This window comes from Plectropomus leopardus, chromosome 11 (genome assembly GCF_026936395.1).
Source record: "Plectropomus leopardus strain MGB_pleo_1.0 chromosome 11, ASM2693639v1, whole genome shotgun sequence".
NCBI lineage: Eukaryota > Metazoa > Chordata > Actinopteri > Perciformes > Serranidae > Plectropomus > Plectropomus leopardus.
In genome coordinates this window covers 11,094,397-11,114,097 of record NC_142186.1, presented here as the reverse complement: position 1 = coordinate 11,114,097, position 19,701 = coordinate 11,094,397, and the positions used below count along the sequence as shown (strand labels likewise).

The following is a 19,701-nucleotide window of genomic DNA, read 5'->3' as shown; positions in this document are numbered from 1 at the left end:
TAACTGAAACATTAATGTTACAATTACAGTGTTGTGCACAATTTAAAGCTAAAATTAAAGACAAAAACAATGATTAGGGAATGTGCATTTACACTTTTCAGAGGCTTAGGGGTTTTAGTCAAATGAATGATCACTGAAAAGTACATGAGAACAGGACAGGACTGATGTTTCTCACTGCAGATATTTCAGCATCATCCAGATGGTTTTGACTACATGTAAATTCACAACTGAATTTAAGTATTCATTCATTTCTCATTATGTTGCGGAATTAAATCTGTCCTTCTTGATAGCCACTGCTGAGCTGATTAATTGAAATTAAGTGCTTCATGCATTTAATAGCACAGCATCACTGTAGCAGCGGTGTCTGGTAGATTTCCTGATTATGATTCATTAGTGTTGTAGTACAATAAGCCACCCCCCCTTTTTTTCCAGTGTTTTCGGTTTGATGGGGATATTTTATTATTTCATTTGGGATATTTTACTTGATCATTAATTTCTTTAACCAAATTGAAAAAAAGAAAAAACTTTCACTAAATAGCCTAGATAGAGCTGAAAATAAAGATGGTAAACTTGCACACAAAATATTCATGTCAGTGGTAGTTGAAGGTATACTGTAATATCGACAGTATTTTATTAGTCATATCTGAAATGGAAGGAGCTTCTATCTGTCTGTCCTTTGATTTTCTTGACAACCGTTCATCTGATCGACTTCATGCTTAGTACGTGAATTGCTGAGGACTGAAGGAAGTCGAGCTCTTGAGATCTACGGGACACATTTATTAGCTGTGGGTTATACACACTGTGTAGCGTATTGATAGGGGACCCCTGTTAACTGCTACACCACCAAATGGCATGCTGGGAACACCTCGCTCTCTGCACTCACTAGTACATTCAAGAACAGCTTAAGTAAGAGACCAGAGTTTTTACATTACAGCAAACCCTAAAATAACTTTTAAAATAAGTGCTTTTGTTCCCAGAAATAGCCAGGTTTTGACTTCATTAAGGCTTTAAAATGTTCCTTTAGCTTTTGCACTAAAATGATGCATATTCTCTAGCATCGCTGTGGGACAGATCTATGTCATGGCAGGTGTATTCCTCAAGACCCAAGTAAGCGCCGTGTCGAGTGTGAAGCTGTTTAATAAGCAGTTCTCTAGAAAGCTGCAAGCAGCAATGCCAAAGTCCAAGCAATGGTCCGTTCAGAACAGGCAGGTTTCCAATGGGCGCTGCGCCAGTTCAGAATAATGCCAAACCAACGTCAATGACACATTTTACATCTCCTCCATGACTTAACACATGTTATAGGGAACAAAACAATCAGTTTTGGGAGATTTAATCATTGACAAATTAGCCAATTTAATTAATTAATTCTACAGTACATCATCGACAAGGCTGTTTGACTGATCCTGGTAACAATGTCTTCCTATGATATGTCTAGTGCATATTTATCCTTAAAATAAGTACTTTTTTTTTAAAAAAAAAAAGATGTGTCTTAATTTATAGTTGCATATTAAACTAGCAACAGCCTAAGCTTTAAAAACAGCAGCATCAATCAACAGACTCCAAGGTTTCTGAGCATGTACGTACACAGACTCTCAGAATAAAGTTTTATTGTTATGATTAGGACTTTTGTGAGTGTGTCTAAGAATCTGTCAGCCCACAATCAGTCAATCATCAGTCTTTGCCCTGATCTCTTTAGGAATGAAAGTCTTTGTATTTGGTGTACTGTAGGACTGGAGAGAGCAGAGTCTGCAGAAACAGTGATGATGTGTCGCTGCCATCTAGTGGTCGACTCAGACTTTAAAAGTAAATAGATGATTTTCTGTAACATTTGTTTGACTTCACTGTCAGTGAAATGCTTTGGATATTATATGTTTGACAGCTACTTAGATTAGGTCTACTTCTACATGGGCGGCAACCTTCTAAATTTATTTGTGTGTGTATATGTGCATGCGCGCGTTTGTGTACGTGTGCATGTTTGCATTCAGCCAAGCGAGAGATGTCAGAGGATACAGTAAGTTTTTCAGGCTCTTAGGTGGAGACATGTTTGGATATGTTTTCAGGTCTTCAGGTATGTTTCTAAGACTTATGACTTACTCATAAGCCACACATCCTGGATGAGTCCTGAATGTTCAGAACTATAGTAACACAATATAAGTAATACAGGGGTGTGTAAAAATACTATCTAAAGCCATACGTACTCAGTGTCCCTGAATGGGAGAAATCTGTGCGACAGATGCGTAGACAGCAGAGTAGGTTATCAAAATGACTTGAGTAAAAGTGAAAATTACCATTTAAGAAAACTTACTCAACTAACAGTAAAAATCACCTGACTAATAAGTTACTCAATGTACAAGTTACTTTCCATTTAATAGAATGAAATAAGAAAAAAAAAGGTCAACAGACCGCTAAAAAGATGAGTTGATGTCATTATCACAACATCAAAGATGAACATTTCACAAAAAAACGCAGCCAACATTAGCCAGCTAACTACATCTTCACCTACAGTATGTGCAAAATTCTTCAGTGTGCTGGCACACATTAGAAAAGGAGTTTTTGAAAGCAGAGATGTTTTTGTGGAGGGAGAACTTCATCATGTGACTGTTGTCTTTTAGATTTTTGTGTATTGTCAGATTTGGGGATTGTTGCTGGGATCCGCTTCTTGTTCTATGGTTTTGCTCCGTCATCATCGTGTCATGGTCAAAACACAGGCAGCTGGCAACTTGGCATTGCAGTTAAGTGCTCCTCTCGCCCTCTCCCGCCTACACTCAATCCCCCTTTTAGATTAGATTTGTAGCAAAAGTATAAATGGCAAATGTTGCAAAGTAAAGAGAAGATTTCTGGGTCTCAAATATATTAAAGTGAAGTGTAGAGGACCAGTTAAACAAAAAGAACATGAGAATTATTTGTTTTTTGAAAATCTACTTTTTTGATTGTGTGCATTACTTTTAAAGCTTTTTGTCGCACCCCTGCAAGTAAGTACACTGTCAATTTAGTGGTTATTTTCCAGTCAAGGCTGACTGGTAGCTATTAAAAGGCTTCTGATGCTATTTTCAACCACAGGGGCAGAAGACTCACAAAGACAAGCCTGAAAACTATGAGACTGAGAGCTTTCTGGTGCTTTTATTTTTATGTGAAAGCATTTTGTAATGCATGCTCTATAGAAAGCTGCTATATTACTTACTTCTGTTATCAAGATATTTTGGTTAATGCATTTGCAAACACCTGAGTGCTACCACAGAGTGGAGAGTGGAGTTGTGCTTATTCACTGGGCTTTTCCATAAAGTAAAACCACTTGGAAACATGATCTTTTGACAAAAAGCTCCTTTACATGAGCTCTTTGCTGCTTTATGTCAGCCAGGCGGTGTACACTGGACCTGTCTGAGCTTGTCGCTTCTGTTATTATGAGGGGCAACAAGAGACTCAAGCATGCAGCCAACAGCTCTGGTGCTGGGTATTTTTTCTTGGTATTCAGCACTAATGTCTATGACTTTGATGAATCATGCAGGAACTAAAAAGATGTCCATTAGGTATAATTCAGGCTCTCTTAGACTTCAATAACATTTTGCAAATAATATTAATAATATTACATTATCTAAGTATTATACAGCATATCTGAGGGGGACGAGCGGGAGTACAGGACCGTCATCATGGACTTTGTCAACTGGTGTGAGCAGAACCATCTCCAGCTCAACGCCAGTAAGACAAAGGAGATGGTTATTGACTTCCGCAGGAGGAAGACACCCCAGACTACACAGGTGAACATCCAGGGTCTGGACATTGAGATGGTGGAGACCTATCGATACCTGGGTGTTCACCTTAACAATAAACTGGACTGGTCTAATAACACAGATGTCCTGTACAAGAAGGGCCAAAGTCGTCTCCACCTGCTGAGAAGACTGAGGTCCTTTGGAGTGTGCAAGACTCTGCTCCGGACATTCTATGACACTGTGGTAGCATCTGCTCTTTTCTATGCAGCGGTCTGCTGGGGAGCAGGGAGCACAGATCGGGACAGAAAGAGACTGAACAGACTGGTCAGGAGGGCCGGTTCTGTCCTGGACTGCTCCCTGGACTCCATTGAGGAGGTGGGTGAGAGGAGGATGTTAGCAAAGCTCACATCCATCATGGACAACCCCTCTCACCCACTGCATGAGACTGTGGGGGCTTTAAGCAGCTCCTTCAGCAACAGACTGAGACATCCACCCTGCAAGAAGGAGCGCTACCGCAGGTCATTCATCCCATCTGCAATAAGACTCTATAACATCAGCATCACTGGCTGATAGGAACAAAACTGGCTTCATCCAAAATTCATCCCAGAGTAATTTGCACAACAAATTTTTGTACATATTCTCTAATCCATCTTTTGTGTACATACTATTCTATTACTTAATTATTATTATGTGTACATACCTTATTTCCTCTATGTACATACTTATTTTATTACTTATTTATTGTTATTGTTATTGTTATTGTTATTTTCTTTGTTACATTTCACTTTTCTTTTTTCATGCTGCTGTAACATTTGGAATTTCCCCCAATGGGGGATCAATAAAGGAATATTCTATTCTATTCTTCTATTATAATGACACATTTACCAGTAGCGATTCTTTCTCCACCATTGTTTTAATGGACATGTTTTTCTGAATTACTATATCTTGGTGCTCCTCCAATTGTTACAGGGGTCATTTTGTTCTATTGTGCTTCAAAATGCTGCTTTGTCATACACTGCCACAGTGCAAGCATTTTCTGCCCTGGCAATGTTTAACAGAGCAGTAACAGTGCAAAATGCTTGCACTGTTCTGCTCTGTTAAACAGTGAATGCATTTTGCAGCACAATGTAGACTTAAATGACCCCTGTAACAATGCAACAACACCAATTAAACTTCATTTTAACATTGAATGTGGCTAGACTCGATGCGATGTTGGGAAATTATTTGTGAGGTGCAAAGAACTATAACAACGATCATCATAAAAATGGTTAGACTTTAGTGCAAAGTTATTTGTGAAGCAGTTGTAAATTTTGTTCTTAGTCTCCCGCCAAAAATGCTCTTATAATGTTTTTTTAAAAAAATCACACAAGAAAGAATAGAAATCTAAGACATAAACAAGAAATAGTGCATAAGTTAAAGTATAGTAAAACAATTGAATACAAAACCATTTATCATGTAATATACATTCTTATTATATATAGACCGTAGGGATGAAAATGTTAGGTGATGACTGGTGAGGTTTGATTGACTTGCAGCAGACTTCATAATCAGTTTTAAATCTCTTTAAAATAGCTTTAATTGCATCAACGTTTTTTAGCAAAGTGTAAGTTTTAGTGTTATAATGACAAATGCCCAATTTAATGAAAAAAGAAATGCTATATGTTCCGTTGCTCTTTTGACAGTCAGAATCTTAGTTGAATGCACCTCAAGCTACATTTTATCATGTTTAAGTATCAGTAACTCTTTATTATGAAAGTTCAATTGTTAAATAACACCAGCATATCATAATGATTTTTCAATAAGCAGAATGTTTTCATCCAAGATCATTTACCTCAAACATTTTTTGTTTAATTTTAAAAAAGCCAGCCATTTATAACCTAAAGTTAACTCTTGTATGTACAATATCATTGCAAAACTTCATGCTAATGACCCAGCAACTATCAATCATCAACTATCAGCCAGTAAGCCTACACTTTCTCTGGTTTGGGGTTAAAGGTTTTTTTTTTTTTTTTGCTCTGACAACAGTTCAAGGCTTAAACCTAATTCAAAAAGACAAAAATCCTAACTTGTGCAAATCCTCAACATTTGAAAAACATTCTTGTACAAAGAATGTAGTCCAGTTTTTGATGGGCAACCACAATATCTTAACTTCTGCAGATGAACCCCTTAAAAAAAAACTTAAAAAAAGGAAAAGATCACCAAGAAGACTTGACTTTTCCTTCAGTATATACTTTAAGGCCGAAGCAAGCAAACAGCAAGTGATACAAATAAGATATTGAAGAAATTAACATAAATCCAGTAGTAATTTAATAATGGTGATTAGAAAGTTAAGACACCATAATAATAATAATTAAAAGTTTAACTAATCATTCAATGTGTTGAACTATGACAATAATACACCGAATAGTCATCAGTAAAGGATAAAAACAGTATATGTGAATAAATGTGTTACATAACTGACTAAATAATTAGAGCCAGATATAAAGTATATTTTGCCTTCTTTCATTTTCTTGTGCAAAGAGTATGGCAGATTGAGACTTTTGGGAAAATTAATCCTAAAATACCGTAATCCAATGTCAACAGTAATACAATTAAGGACAGCAGATTGATTTACATGACATCAGCTTGTTGTTTTTTAAGTTGGCCACATTCAAGCTAATAGGTTTTTACTCTAAAACAAAGTTTCAGAAAATACGTCAGAGACAGCCAAAAGTAAGACCAAAAACAAGGTGGAACTCTTACTTTGAGGCTTTGAGTATGAGGCTGTCAAGGTGGCCCAAACACCGTTTGGGAGTTGTTGCAAAGCAAATACAGCAACATATTAGAGTGATATCAGGATCATTATCCATTGCCGGAGGAAGCCATTATAAGGATGAAATCACAAAAGGTATGCAGGTCTAGCAATAAAGTTTTGGCTTGACAAGTCGTGACTGATAAGACCCTTTCTGGAAGTACCTGCAGATGTCTGCATCCTAATTTTCAAAAGTCTTCATTTCCGCCCGTCAAGACTAAAACACAAGTTGTCAAACTAAAACAGAGTCAGCAGCAGTTGCAAAATGCCAGAGTAGTGTGGACGCTTAACATGGCAATTGTTATGCGTTAAAGAAAAAGGATGTAAACGTAGTTTGTTCTCTCACATACACAAACAGGTATGAACTTGTATCCTATGAGCCAAGACACAGTAAGGGGTGTAACAGTAATTAAGCATTTTTTTTATGTAATTATGCCATACCTCCCTATGCAAACTGTAAATACTTGTACTTAGTTAAAAAAAAAAAAAAAACTTGTATATTTGTTCCATAGTAACTACTCCTCAGCAGTTACTTACAAATTAGTAATTAGTAAAAATGTTTATTTTATGTCTAATAATAACATTATGAAATTATGTTAAGATAGCAAGTAGCCAGCAAATTTGCATCATTGTTGTGTTGTTGCTTTAATTGTTTTCACTGTCAGAAAAACAACTAAATATGTTAAGACTGGACCATAAAAGTGCAATAAGCTCTGTTAAAGTTGTGAGGAATCCAGATGTTGAGGCAGCATTTCCTTGTTGGGAATTTAACACAAAAAGTACAAATATTTTTTTCTGCAGACAGTGTACTTTTGCAGATGCAGCATTTAGATTCTGAACAGATTAAATGACAACATATTTATCTAACCAACTTTAAAGAAGATCTTTGTTAAGTGCATATATGTATATATATATATTTATCAATTAATTGCTTTAAGTCGTAAGCCTAACATTAAAACCGTCAGTAACTAAGAATTTTGGCCAAGTTAGCACCAACCTCCTACTTGCCTTGACTTTATTTCTACAGCTCTTTCCATCTCTGTCTTTGCTCTGGTCGATGGTCAATCCAGGCTCCATGGCAGAGTGAAGCTCTCGTTCTCCAGCTCTTTGCGAATGGCCGATGTGAATCTAGCCAGCTGCTCTGGGCTGAAATGGTTTTTCCAGTCTCCCGCAACACCTAACACAAACACACACACACACCAAGACAAACACATATACACAACAAACCTCTGATGTGAAATAAAATCAACTGTTCAGCTTAAATTGAAAAGTAAAGTCAACTCTTTAACAGTCACACTAAGAGATGCATTCGCAAAAATTGTCTTCCTAACTCCACATTTAGCAACTTTTCAGTTTTTTTTTTTTTTATTTTCAGATGACCCATACAGGAAGCAGATATGCAAGTCAACCAGCAAGTTGACTAGGGTAATTCCAGCATTAATAAACACATATTAAGCATCAATGGATTTTTTTGATTGATTGATTGATTTTTTTTTCATATAATAAAATTATAGACGGTATAATATGTTAACAAAATGCATCAATTTATTAAGAAAAAAGTTAGAGTATATCACATTATAAAAAGTGCCTTAAAACAAAAAACAAATAATTAAAAAAGAAAGAAAAATAAATTAATAAAAAATAAAAATAAATCTAATAACAAAATCTGTATAAAACGTATGGTAAAAAACAAACAGTCAGTGTATGTAATAAAATAGAATTTATTACAATAAGAGTATAATAATGTCTGTGGAAAAAACAGACAAAAACAAAAAAAAAGAGTTTTTAGTGCAGCAGTTCGATCACAAAAATGTCAACCATATGGTTACAAAGCCTGTGAGAGAGTTTACACTAACATGAATATATGTCACTCCTAATAAGTCAATTTGAACACGTCCGTTGTACCTAATTGACTTGATCAGCTCTAACCAGTCAGACAGTTAAATGTAACTGACAAAGGCAGAGGAAGTGATGATGGACACGTGGGGCCTCACCTTTCCTGAGGAATGGAGATTTGTCTGAGTCCATGTACATCTTAGGGACCAGGCTGAAGTTGGACATGTTGTTGTTCTTCATGGCCTTGAAGGAGCAGTGTTCTGCTATCTTCTGGATGGTTCCTTCACTCAGATTACGGCCCAGGAAATCAGACATGCGCCTGAGAGCTGCAGGCAGGTCCTAAAAGAGGGCACAGGGACACGTTCTTTCAGTTACACTGAACAATAATTTAATCGCAGCACTATGGTTTTCGCTCCCATTTTCACAAGTTTAGGTTAAGTAGATAGTAGATATAGATATACTTGGTCACAAATTTGTTGAAATCAGTGTGAACCCGGTTTCACACTGGACATGGAAACGGCTACCGAGCGTGCCAATTTTCCATGGTTGCTTGGCTTCAGAAACCCTGTCGAATAATCAGATCATTCACGCTGGACGCAACGCGGCCCCGAGGTCTGCGGCAGGCTGACGATGCAGTGATAATTTCGGCATTTGGTCTATTTTTTCCATGAGCTACAAGCGAATCTGGCAGCAAAACACTCTATTAATAATACATGCATGAATGATCTGATAATGATAAATGATAAAATATGCATCCGGTGGCACACTGACACACACTCACACAGAGATGCTTACACATCCAGACACACACAGCCAGAGACACAGAAGCAAGCAGGGACAGAGAGACAGGGACAAAGCTCTCTGTGTGATTGGAATGGAGCAGAGCAGGCTGTGAGACAGTAAACATATCGAGGCGCTTCCCCATCCAGTGTGAACCTGGCGTTAGTGAGCAGTTCTCCGTTCACCTGACAGGTGTGGCATTTGCCAATTTGGGGATTAAACAGCATCATTACTACTCAAGTGTGCGTCGGGATGATCACACTAAAAGGCCACTCTAAAATATTCAGTTCGATTACACAACACAGTGCATCATGCCGTTTGCATAAATGTCCACCGGAGCGTTTCCCAATGAACTGAATGTTTATTTCACTTATCACAAGCCGTCTCCAATGCTGTTTCCATGAATTTGGCAGTACATCCAACCGGCCTCACAACAAAAGACTGCATGTAACCACACCTATGTCTGTCTTGTCTTGCAAGATGACCTGCAATTCTTGTCTTGCAAGATGGCCTGCAAGATCCTCTGAAACCAGCCAGCCAAACAGCGGATACAACAATTGCACAAAACCTCCAGAAACTGTCTCAGGAAAGCTCATCTGCATGCTCAGGGTCCTGACCTGACAGCAGTTTGTCATCGTAACAAACTTGTGTGGTTATGAGGCTATTTGGATGTACTGCCAAATTCAAGGAAACGTCATTGGAGACTTCTTATGGTGGTGAAATGAACTTTTAATTCACGGCCAACAGCTCTGGTGGATATTTCTGCAGTCAGGATGCCAATGGCACACTCCCTCCCTGCGTAACACTCGTGCCTTGAGTAAGCTGTGTACAAGAGGACACTGTGACAGCATATGAGAGTCTATGAGAGTTCTGGGTAGTGTTTTACCTGAGTCATTTCTTCATATGTGATGTACATTATTCTGTCTCCCAGGTCTGTGCCTCTCCAGCTCTTCACATGGTCTGTCCACTTTCCAAACATCACTAAAGACAACACAGACAAAAGACCACAGAATAAATACAACGGCCGCTCTACTTCAACAAAAGTGACATACAAAGACGATTTGTTTAGGGTAAAGCCTTCATGAGCCCTCTGACCTCTGCCCTCAAGAAATTTGTCCATGAATTCATCAAAGGTTCCTGGATCCTCAAGGAATTCGGCCATCTGATGGAAGTAGTATGAAGACACCAAGATGTCCATAGGGTTCCTCATGACATAGATTACCTATAACGGAGACATAAGAGGCTGATTTAATAAAAAGTCAGGTGAAATGTGTCCCCTTAATTACAGACTGAGACTATGACAAAGACAATGTTAGTTACAGACCAATTCTTCTTCTTTCAACGAATGTTGACTAACTAACTCATGTCTTTTAGTAAAGATCTTATTTATCTATATTTCTTACGACTACGCCTCGGGGAAGTTTTATTTTGAGTTTCAAAGTGCACTAAACTCATGTACATTAATTTGACATCTCAATGCTGCTGAAGTCATACTAGTCTTTACACCTGTACCTTGGCTTTGGAGGTGTGGAAGGAAGGGGGCATGAGGTGGCAGGGAAAATGAGTGACCAGCGCCCGTGGAGAAGGCAGCTGATCCACAACCACTGCCAGTCTTTTCTCCTCCAGCCAGGGGACCCTGTCCCAGTTAGGAATGGTTTGGATCGGCGTCAGATCGCCCCCATTCAGTAGCAGTGGGAGGATCTCTTGCATCCAGATTGTACCTGCAGAAACGAATACTCTGAATAATGGATGCACGATAATATCGATAATATATGAAATATCAATATCTGTCAACATGCTGATTTCCACCGATATGCAAACTTAATATTTTTATTCATCAATCTTTTATATTGACAAAGTGAACATGTACAAAACAAGTTTAAGTATTTGTCTTATTTTGCACAATGAATGAATATTATATATTGCTGAAAAGCACTGTATTTTATGTCTCCATCTGCTGCTGGTCCATCATGATAAGAGTGTGCATAATATGATACACTGGATTACTTTGCTACTGAAGAAAACATAAAAATGCAATAGATCTCAAGCACATTCTGGGTTATAAGGAGCAGCCTTATTCTATGGTTTCTATACAGATTTATGGACGTTTATGTGTAATTCACTTCGAAATATAATGACATCCTCGCAAAACCTCAAATCCCATGACCCTGAACAGGAATAAGAAGGTATGGGAAGTTAATCAATGAGTGAGTAAAAAAACACACGTTCGTTCATGTGGACATCACGCTCACACACACTATCTGCTGGTGTTACCCTAATGAATTTTTGACAACTGTGTTTATGGTCTTGCTCTATGCAAACACATAATATAAACCACAGTTAAAATTCATCAAAATATATAAATAATAAAACATGTCCTGAAGCCATTTGGAAATAATGTCAGTGGCTCAACAATGACTTTCACATGCAAGCAGAGACTACTATGTGCTGGCAATGGCTAAAGAAAATCACATGGCAAAGCTTAATTTAATTTAGTAATAAAGTGACTACTTTTGTTCACTCCCACTGCTATTCACACATGCTGGATGAATGGAGGATTGGACTTGATGCTGTGTAACCATTTGTGTTGAGCTGAGGCAGCCAGGATGTTGTGGACACTCAACAATTTGACCACAGCGTAATCCTGCTAAAGTGTCTGTGCAGCATCTGCACCATATTTCACTTTGCTGAAGGATTACCAAGAATTAATTTACAAGTTAGCACACTGTTCCCATTTCCTGCACTCTGGACCATTGTGTACTTACAGTGAAACGTAAAATAAAAACAGCAAAAGTGCCCTCTTGGATGCCCACATGGTAGATAAAACATGATGCAGTGCCCTCTAGACAGTACTGAATGATAAATTACATTCAAACCACCATTGTGATGTAAAAGAACACGATTTTCAAATTTGACTGTGCCAAAAGTAGTTTAACTTGGTACTATCTTCTGCAGGCCTACAAAAATGTCATCCCCGCAGCACTTCAATATTCACTTGGTAAGTTTAAGTGTGTTCATATCAATTCATCTCACTTCATCATAACACGCAGGCCTGGCCACATGACAGCAGTGTACTGGTATTCCCTCCACTGTTTCTGTGATTATAACATAGAAGGATTTAGTGCTGGTGAATAGTGAATAATACAGATCAGAACTTTTTGAAAAATCATATTTTTTTGCAATCACATTGGTCTAAAAGTTATATTATTTTCCCATATTGTTCTAAGGTACACTTCCCATGACAGAAAACGCAAAGAAGTGCCCAGTTAAGCAGCCTTAAAATTAAGAAAACACGATGCAGCACCATATAAGCAGCCCTACATGCTAGAAAACTACACCACAGCATGCAGCTAATGACCTTTTATGTTTTTTCACTCCTGCAGTAAAGTATAAAGATTTTAAATTTGGGACAAATGGACTATCACTCATTTCACACTCGGTATCCTTAGCTCTAAATACAATGTATCTGCCTTGGGGTAAGTCACAGAAAACATGTCGGTGTCTTCCACAGAGAAATTTTGAGCGAACTCCACGCTCTCCGAGGAGTGACGTTCAGAGAGCATGTAAATGCTGCAGTAACAAATGTGCTTGTCGGTGTACGTGACTGTGCTCAGATCAAGGTCTTCGAGAGGATTCAGCAGAGTTGGTCTGGTAGCCTTCACTTTGCTCCTACTTCTGTTGCTGTCAGGACAAATTGTCCTCCGTGTCCCTGAGCTCTTCTTTTTGAATATTTCTTGTTAGCAATGGCGCTGTTTTTTCCTTCAAATATTGACATTTGACATTAGCAGCATGGAGGCCAGTGAAATGTTACAATAGTTGATTATTTTTCATATCGCTTACTTATTCAGTCTCTCTCTAAACCTTTTGACTAATTTTGAACAAAGTTCGAGTGCTGCTCAGACGGAAAAAAAAAAAAATCAAGTGTATGCTGTATTGAGATTATTTTTACTGCTTTATCTTAATGTCACACAGTTTAAGAAAAATGAAGTTTGGATTTTGCTCTCTTCAAAGCCAGACTCTACTGAGAAAAACAATTATTTAAAATCACTGAACACAGAAATTGCTGGTCTAACGCTACTTTGATCAGTTAGTTTTTGTCTTATTGGGTGACTTTGGTGTTTAAAAGAGCCAGTTCGAATCATCAAAAGTTGCATAATAACACATACTGACTAACAGATCGAAACTAAAATCAGGCTAAAAATGTATGTTCCCCTCAATGGTGTTTTGTGGCTTCTGTAAGAGCAAATCCCTACAGCTGCTAACAGCTTATCCATCAAAACGGGCTGTCTGACAGAAACTCAATATGGCATGCACTACTGTATGAGTTACAGTGACTTTGGACACGTACCCATTACAATCCCACTTTTAAAAAAAATGAACTATACCTTTAACCTCAAGATAAAACCCACAGGAGACCTGTCACCTAAATGTAACTTCAGACAGAGAGGATTTTTGTGTTTGTGAGATTATCGATTTGCACAGAAACACACATTTTGCTCCTTGTACTGTTGGCCCAGCTGACCAAAGTTACTCTCAGATTTTCAAATGCATTTTAACTGATTGCTGATAAAATCTTATATTGACAAAAAATATATATATTGACATTTGGATGGACTGAATTATATCCAATTGTAAGACCAAATATAGCCGACAAATGGCAGGAAAACCTGATTGGCATATTCTGCATTCATGTATTCTGTGTTTATACTTACAGCTTGTGTTATTCAGTGTGACAGCCAGACTGATTGCCCAAGTATTAGAAATCAAACTAAGCAACACTTTGCCACTCAGTCCAATTTGTCATTTTCATTAAACAAACAAACACAGGGATTTTTGATTTCTGTATTCTTACAAAGGTGCACACAAGCTACTTTAGAGAGCATGCACGCGCACTCAGAGCACCGGCTGAGACAATCAACATCCCACGCCAAGTAAGGGAAGCCCAAACCTAACATAAAGTAACTAAGGCTGATAATACTTCTATAACAAAGTCAGAGAAGTCTCTCATCTGACCAAACAAACAGGTCCAACAAGTGTGCTCAGCGACAGTGACCTGACAAAGTGAAGCTCCCTGATGTTCCCTGGAGGCTTCTTTTTTAAACAGGGAGCCCTCCGCAGCCTCCTCTCTCCCTTTCCCAGAAAATACTTCCTCCTCTTGGACTCATCGCAAACTGTATTGTCAAAATACATAAAACCTAATATAGCGTGTGAAATCTTGTAGCATTCCTCAATCCCGTGAGAGCACTGCAGCACGCAACTGCTGCTGAAACAAAACGTCATGAGCACGTCTCTGCAGGAAGACAGATTTTTGCAAACACTTTCTCTGTGGTCGAGACACAAACTTGTCTCTGACAGGAACACTGACCTGACTTCGGATAAACGACAGCCGTGACGTCCTCGTCTTTAAATGTGTATTGCTGTGCAAACTTCAAGCTCTCTAAAGAGTGAGTCTCTTTAGGGAGCAGAAGTCCATGGTACTGCATGTACATCCCCTCAGAAGACATGTTGTCAAGACTGGGAAGCAAATAGGTCACGAAACAAAATGTGATTCACTGTTGCATTCATGTATATGGGAAAAGTCGGAATATACACAGAAACGCAGCCTATATTAGACCAAAAGTAAAAATAAAAACTTCGTGACACCCAGTTTTGGGCAAATCATGTCACTTATACTTTTTATTGCATTTTTCCGGTATGTTCTGTGATTTTGTAGGCGTTTACGTTTTGCCCACTTTAAGAAGGCTACAAGTATCCTAATTTGTCACTGAAGTACAAATAATTTAAAGATTTACCGCATCTCTGCAACGAATACCCGATTAGTAAATCGTTCGCTTTGTCATTTTACAAGAGAAGAAACAACAGCACAATAATCACTCTAAATAAAACAATACCATATCATATTACCCGCTTTACAAGAGGCCCATGAAGGCAGCACGTCACTGATTCCCAGTGCTGGAGGAAGTATTCACATTTTTACAATACCACATGGTAAAAACACTTGTTTACAAGTGAAAGTCCTGAATTAAAAACTTCACTTAAAGTATTAAAAGTCAAGGTACTCTTACCATAAAAACAATGTAGCTGATATGACTGGAGCTGATTTTTAACTATTTTGTGCTGGCCTGCAACTGATTTTTTTTATTATGGATAAATTTGCTAATTAATTTCTTTGTCAACTGAGTGATGGTCTGTAAAAAATATCTGCAAATAGCAATGAAATGTTGTCCAATGTTGTCCAGCCCAAAGCGACACCCTCACAATGTTTGTTTTGTCTAACCAATAATAAAAAAAAATATATATATTTAAAATCAATTATAAGATTCAAAAGTAAAGCTGCAAATCTGGAACCATGAACTTTCAGTAACTTTCTAGTAAAGATCATCAAAATGGTTGTCAGTTGATGTGATTGCTAAATAACTTTATTACGTTATTTATAACGTTATTTCAGCTGTACTTTTTAAACTACAACAAAACTTCATATTTTATACATTTTTTTTTATTTTTTATGAAACAAAAATCTTGCAATGGTTCCAGATAAATGTAGCGAAGTAAAAATTGTAGATGTAGTAGAGCAGAAATGTAATGTAAAGTACCTTCAATTTGTGAAAAACAGCCACAATATTTAAGCAAATGTACTCAGTTAAATTCCACCTCTGCATTCCTAAACAGTGCCAATGGAGTGCTCCAGGGATGACGTCTTTCTGTAGGCCAACCCAGAACTTAGTGTCACCCTGGTTCCCTCGTCAAAAAGTCATCCACTGGATTTTGGATAATTGCAGAAAATAATCTCTTTGCTAAACAAATGTCTATGATACTTACATGTTTTGTTCAGCAAGATAATCTTCACAAATAAACACCACTTTTACGATTTTTGAAGCTTAAATGCTATCACCGGAAGTAAAGAGTTAATGTTAGGGTATTATACCCGTTTTTTTTAAAAAAAAAAACTGACTTTAAGAACATAGGTAATGTCTTGGTCTACCTTGTGCATGTTTGTACAGTACTCTTAGACATGTAAGTCTCCTTTATATATATATATATATATATATATATATATATATATATATATATATATATATATAACATTTATTAGTTGATTTTTATTTTGTATTAATACATTTCAGTCTGACAACTAACTAGTAACATAACTAATGGTGCCAAATAAATGTTGTGGAGTCAAGTTAAACTCAAGTTAAGCACTTGGTTACATTCCACCTCTGACAACACACAGAGAACAGCTGTCAGGCAGCAATGATGCTGCTCAAACACCTGTCATATTTGCATGTTGCTGGTGCTCTCAGGGTTTTCTTTATAGGGTACCAAAACACAGCCACTATCATTATCTATCATTTATATAAAGCCCATTCACAGACTTTGATATTGATTCATGGTGAATTTCCAAGATTAGAATGTGCTCATGCTGGAAAAGTGTCCTGAGGAGAAGATGAACAGTTAAGAAGAATCAATAAAGAGATGAAAATGACTTCACTGTACCTGACTTGGGGTAAGTCACAGCAAACACATCGGTGTCTTCCACAGAGAAGTTTTGGGCATACTCCAAGCTCTCCGCGCTGTGAGCCGTAGGGGGCACGAGAAGGCCGTGGTACTGGATATACTTGTGGGAGGACATGATGATTGTGTCCCCTCAAGGGTTAAAAAATCTGCAAGGGATTGGGTAGCCTTCGCTTGCTCCTTCCTCTCTCTCTCTCTCTCTCTCTCTGAGGTAGTCTGAGAGTTTCTTCTGTTACATATAGTTCCTTTTCTCTGAGCTTTTCTTTATTTGCCACTCTAGCTGGCAGGGCGGAACCACTTTTTTTTCTCCCTAGTACATTTCTCTGAATGGCAACTCTGTACTGCAAATCATCAGGGGCCAGATTCACAAACGATGTGTGCGCACAAAAATCCATGCGTGCGCCTTATCCCACACATAAACTGGTGTATATGAAGGAAGAATGGGCCTCATTCACAAATCTGTGCTTAAACCCTGCATATGAACATTTTTATGCACAAATCTGGAATTCATCACTATTCAGAGGGCTACTATTTTCATACCTGAATTTGTTCATATTTGGCAATTTAGGCCACCATCAGAACACATACACATAAATGATGAGGGCCCAGCTGTCTTCGAAAATGTAAATACACGACTTTTAACTAAATACAGGGCATACATTCATTAAAAGGTTTTAGCTGACAGCATTATTCAAAACGTCCTTTTATTCTCATTAATAATGGTCATAATTCAAATACTCAACCATGAAAACTGAGTGTCCCAGTCCTAGCTTACATTGGAGTATATGCAAATGTCCATGTTGAAATGGAACAGTTTTGTTTACTTTAATTTACTTTAAATTACTTTAATTTTTACAAGCATCGATATGCAAACATATGTTTAAAACGGCGTTTCTAACTAGGCCTCGCCTACACTTTTGGATAACTATGGATGTGGAAATGAGGCCCGTGCATGTGCGCCCAGTGCCACAATGATCAAAATTTTATAAAAGAGAATCCAACATAGGCTGTGCACTGATTTATATAGGCTACGCATATTTCTGTTGTCACACAGTTTCAGTCGTGAATCTACAGTTTTATGCATCTTGCCCCAGTCGTTTTCTAGTTTAGGGGATGAAACCTCCACATGACCAAGAGGTCCAGGTTTAAAGGATTGGTTTGCACAGTCACTGATTTTAATTTGGAGGTTCTTTACATCCTCAAGAATCTCCTCTGTGCTTTTCTGGGTATCCTGGGTGTGTTTGAGGAGATGCAAAGAATCTTATCCGTATCCTGACACCAAACATTGCAGTGATTCCATGTTAATGCATTCCTGGACTGAATGTCATGGCACTCCTAATGTCCAGCACGCCATTACTATTAATCCTGTTAAGTGCTAATAAACCCGCATGGGCCGTGGTTAGTACCATTGAGATCCTGAAGTCACACTCCTTTAATTCTCACTGGAATTCACAAGGGCACGGGTCATGTCAATGTGTCACTGCAGCCGTCTCTCCTCTGACAAGCCAGCGTGATTTCTGCAGCAACCACACACAAGCAGCAACAGTAAACAGAGAGGGTAGTGTGCATGTGTATTAGGTAACAGCAAAGCCTATTGTGGCTTTTCAATAATGATAGCTTTGCTGGACTCCAGGGACCCCAGCTGAGAGAGGAGGAAGAGAGAAGCAGAGTGCAGGCAGAGCGAATAGAAAAGGGGGTAACGGGGAAAAACATGAGTTGTGATTACAGAGGAGGTGTGCTGTGTGAAAAGAAGTTAGAATATTAAGTATCTGGAGCAAAATCTTTGTTAACTGAACTTTTATACCATAGACACGACTCAAATTTGAATGTGATTATTCCCAAAATAAAGATTTTTGCAGCATTCTTCCTACTATAATAATTCTGACAACTCTTTTTTGTGCAAGTTTTGTGGAAATCAAACAAAAAATGTCCTTACCCTTCTACACACAAACACGTTTCACTGGAGTACATGTCTACAAATCTCTTTATCTCCCTTTCAGTGTTTGCATTCCCTCCCTCCCTCCCTGAAGTGTAACAGTAGAAGTGCGGGAACAGAGTGAGATCTTTTCACACTCTGTATATCGCTGCTGCAGCGAGTCAAACTTTTTGAGAATTTTTGTGTATCCTAAAAAGTAACTGCATTATTTTGTTCAAAAAAGGTAAAAGATGTGAAAAGCTGCTAATTAACATTAGTTGTTATACAGTATTAGTGGATTTAATTTAATAATTTGTTAAAGGAAAGCCACTAGTGTTGTTGATTTTAGATCACAGCCAACATTTCATTATCTTGACATTAAAATCTTTGCTTTCTTCTGACCACCAAATATTGACTTAAATGAAATGGACTGAACACTGTTCACTTGTAACTTAATTTTGAAAACAAAAATGTTGAGATGACAAAACATTAAATAATCATTCATCCAAATCCATCTTGATATACTCTCAAGTTGATTGTTTTGTTGTTTTTTTAAATTTTTTTTATTGTTTTAAAGTTTTATTAAGTTTATTTATTTGCTCTCTAGCTTCATCTGAGTAAAATAAATGCTCGGGTTAGAGTGCTAAAGGTCTCAGCCTCTGGATACAAGGATAGAGAGTGCACCACTGATGAAAGCCATCAGCTTGGAAGACAAAAAATTACGTCTAAAATAATTTTAAATGTGACATATGATCATTCGGGCAGCCATTAGACACTACATAGTAATCTCTAACTCTAAAAAACTCTAAGAGCATGATAAGTCAAAGATGCTTATTTATAACTTTAATGTCAAAATCAAATATGCTACAATTCAGCATTCACTTATTAATTCTGACGGCCTGTTTTTGAGTCAATCTTTAATAACACACACACACGCACACACACACACACACACACACACACACACACACTGTTGTGAGGTGAAACGTAGACTGAGGAGGAGCCGGCTTCTGATTGATCACAACATAAGTCCAGTCTGGACCAGAAAGAGAGCGACAATGTATCAGTGATATTAGACAAACATTAACTCTTACTGTATGTTGCAATGTCTCTAGATGCATTTCCAGTGGTGCTGACAGCCATGCAGAAATTCAGTCCAC

General features: G+C 37.8%; 1 protein-coding gene across 3 annotated transcripts; it reads right to left on the bottom strand.

Moving 5' to 3' along the window:
* Positions 1 to 5,920: 5,920 nt before the first annotated feature.
* Positions 5,921 to 16,773, bottom strand: LOC121945665 (sulfotransferase 2B1-like). 3 transcript variants are annotated; one of them, XM_088084012.1, is made up of 6 exons: positions 16,609 to 16,773; positions 10,627 to 10,835; positions 10,210 to 10,336; positions 10,001 to 10,095; positions 8,493 to 8,673; positions 5,921 to 7,675 (listed from the first exon to the last, which is right to left on the bottom strand). In XM_088084012.1, exons 1-6 carry the CDS (start codon positions 16,742 to 16,744, stop codon positions 7,560 to 7,562), a joined length of 864 nt encoding a protein of 287 aa, XP_087940138.1. In that variant the 5' UTR covers positions 16,745 to 16,773; the 3' UTR covers positions 5,921 to 7,559. The 3 variants fall into 3 exon arrangements, with proteins under 3 accessions (XP_087940138.1, XP_042345898.1, XP_042345899.1); XM_042489964.2 differs by lacking the exon at positions 16,609 to 16,773 and adding an exon at positions 14,480 to 14,646; XM_042489965.2 differs by lacking the exon at positions 16,609 to 16,773 and adding an exon at positions 14,168 to 14,188.
* Between the last annotated feature and the right edge of the window lie 2,928 nt (positions 16,774 to 19,701).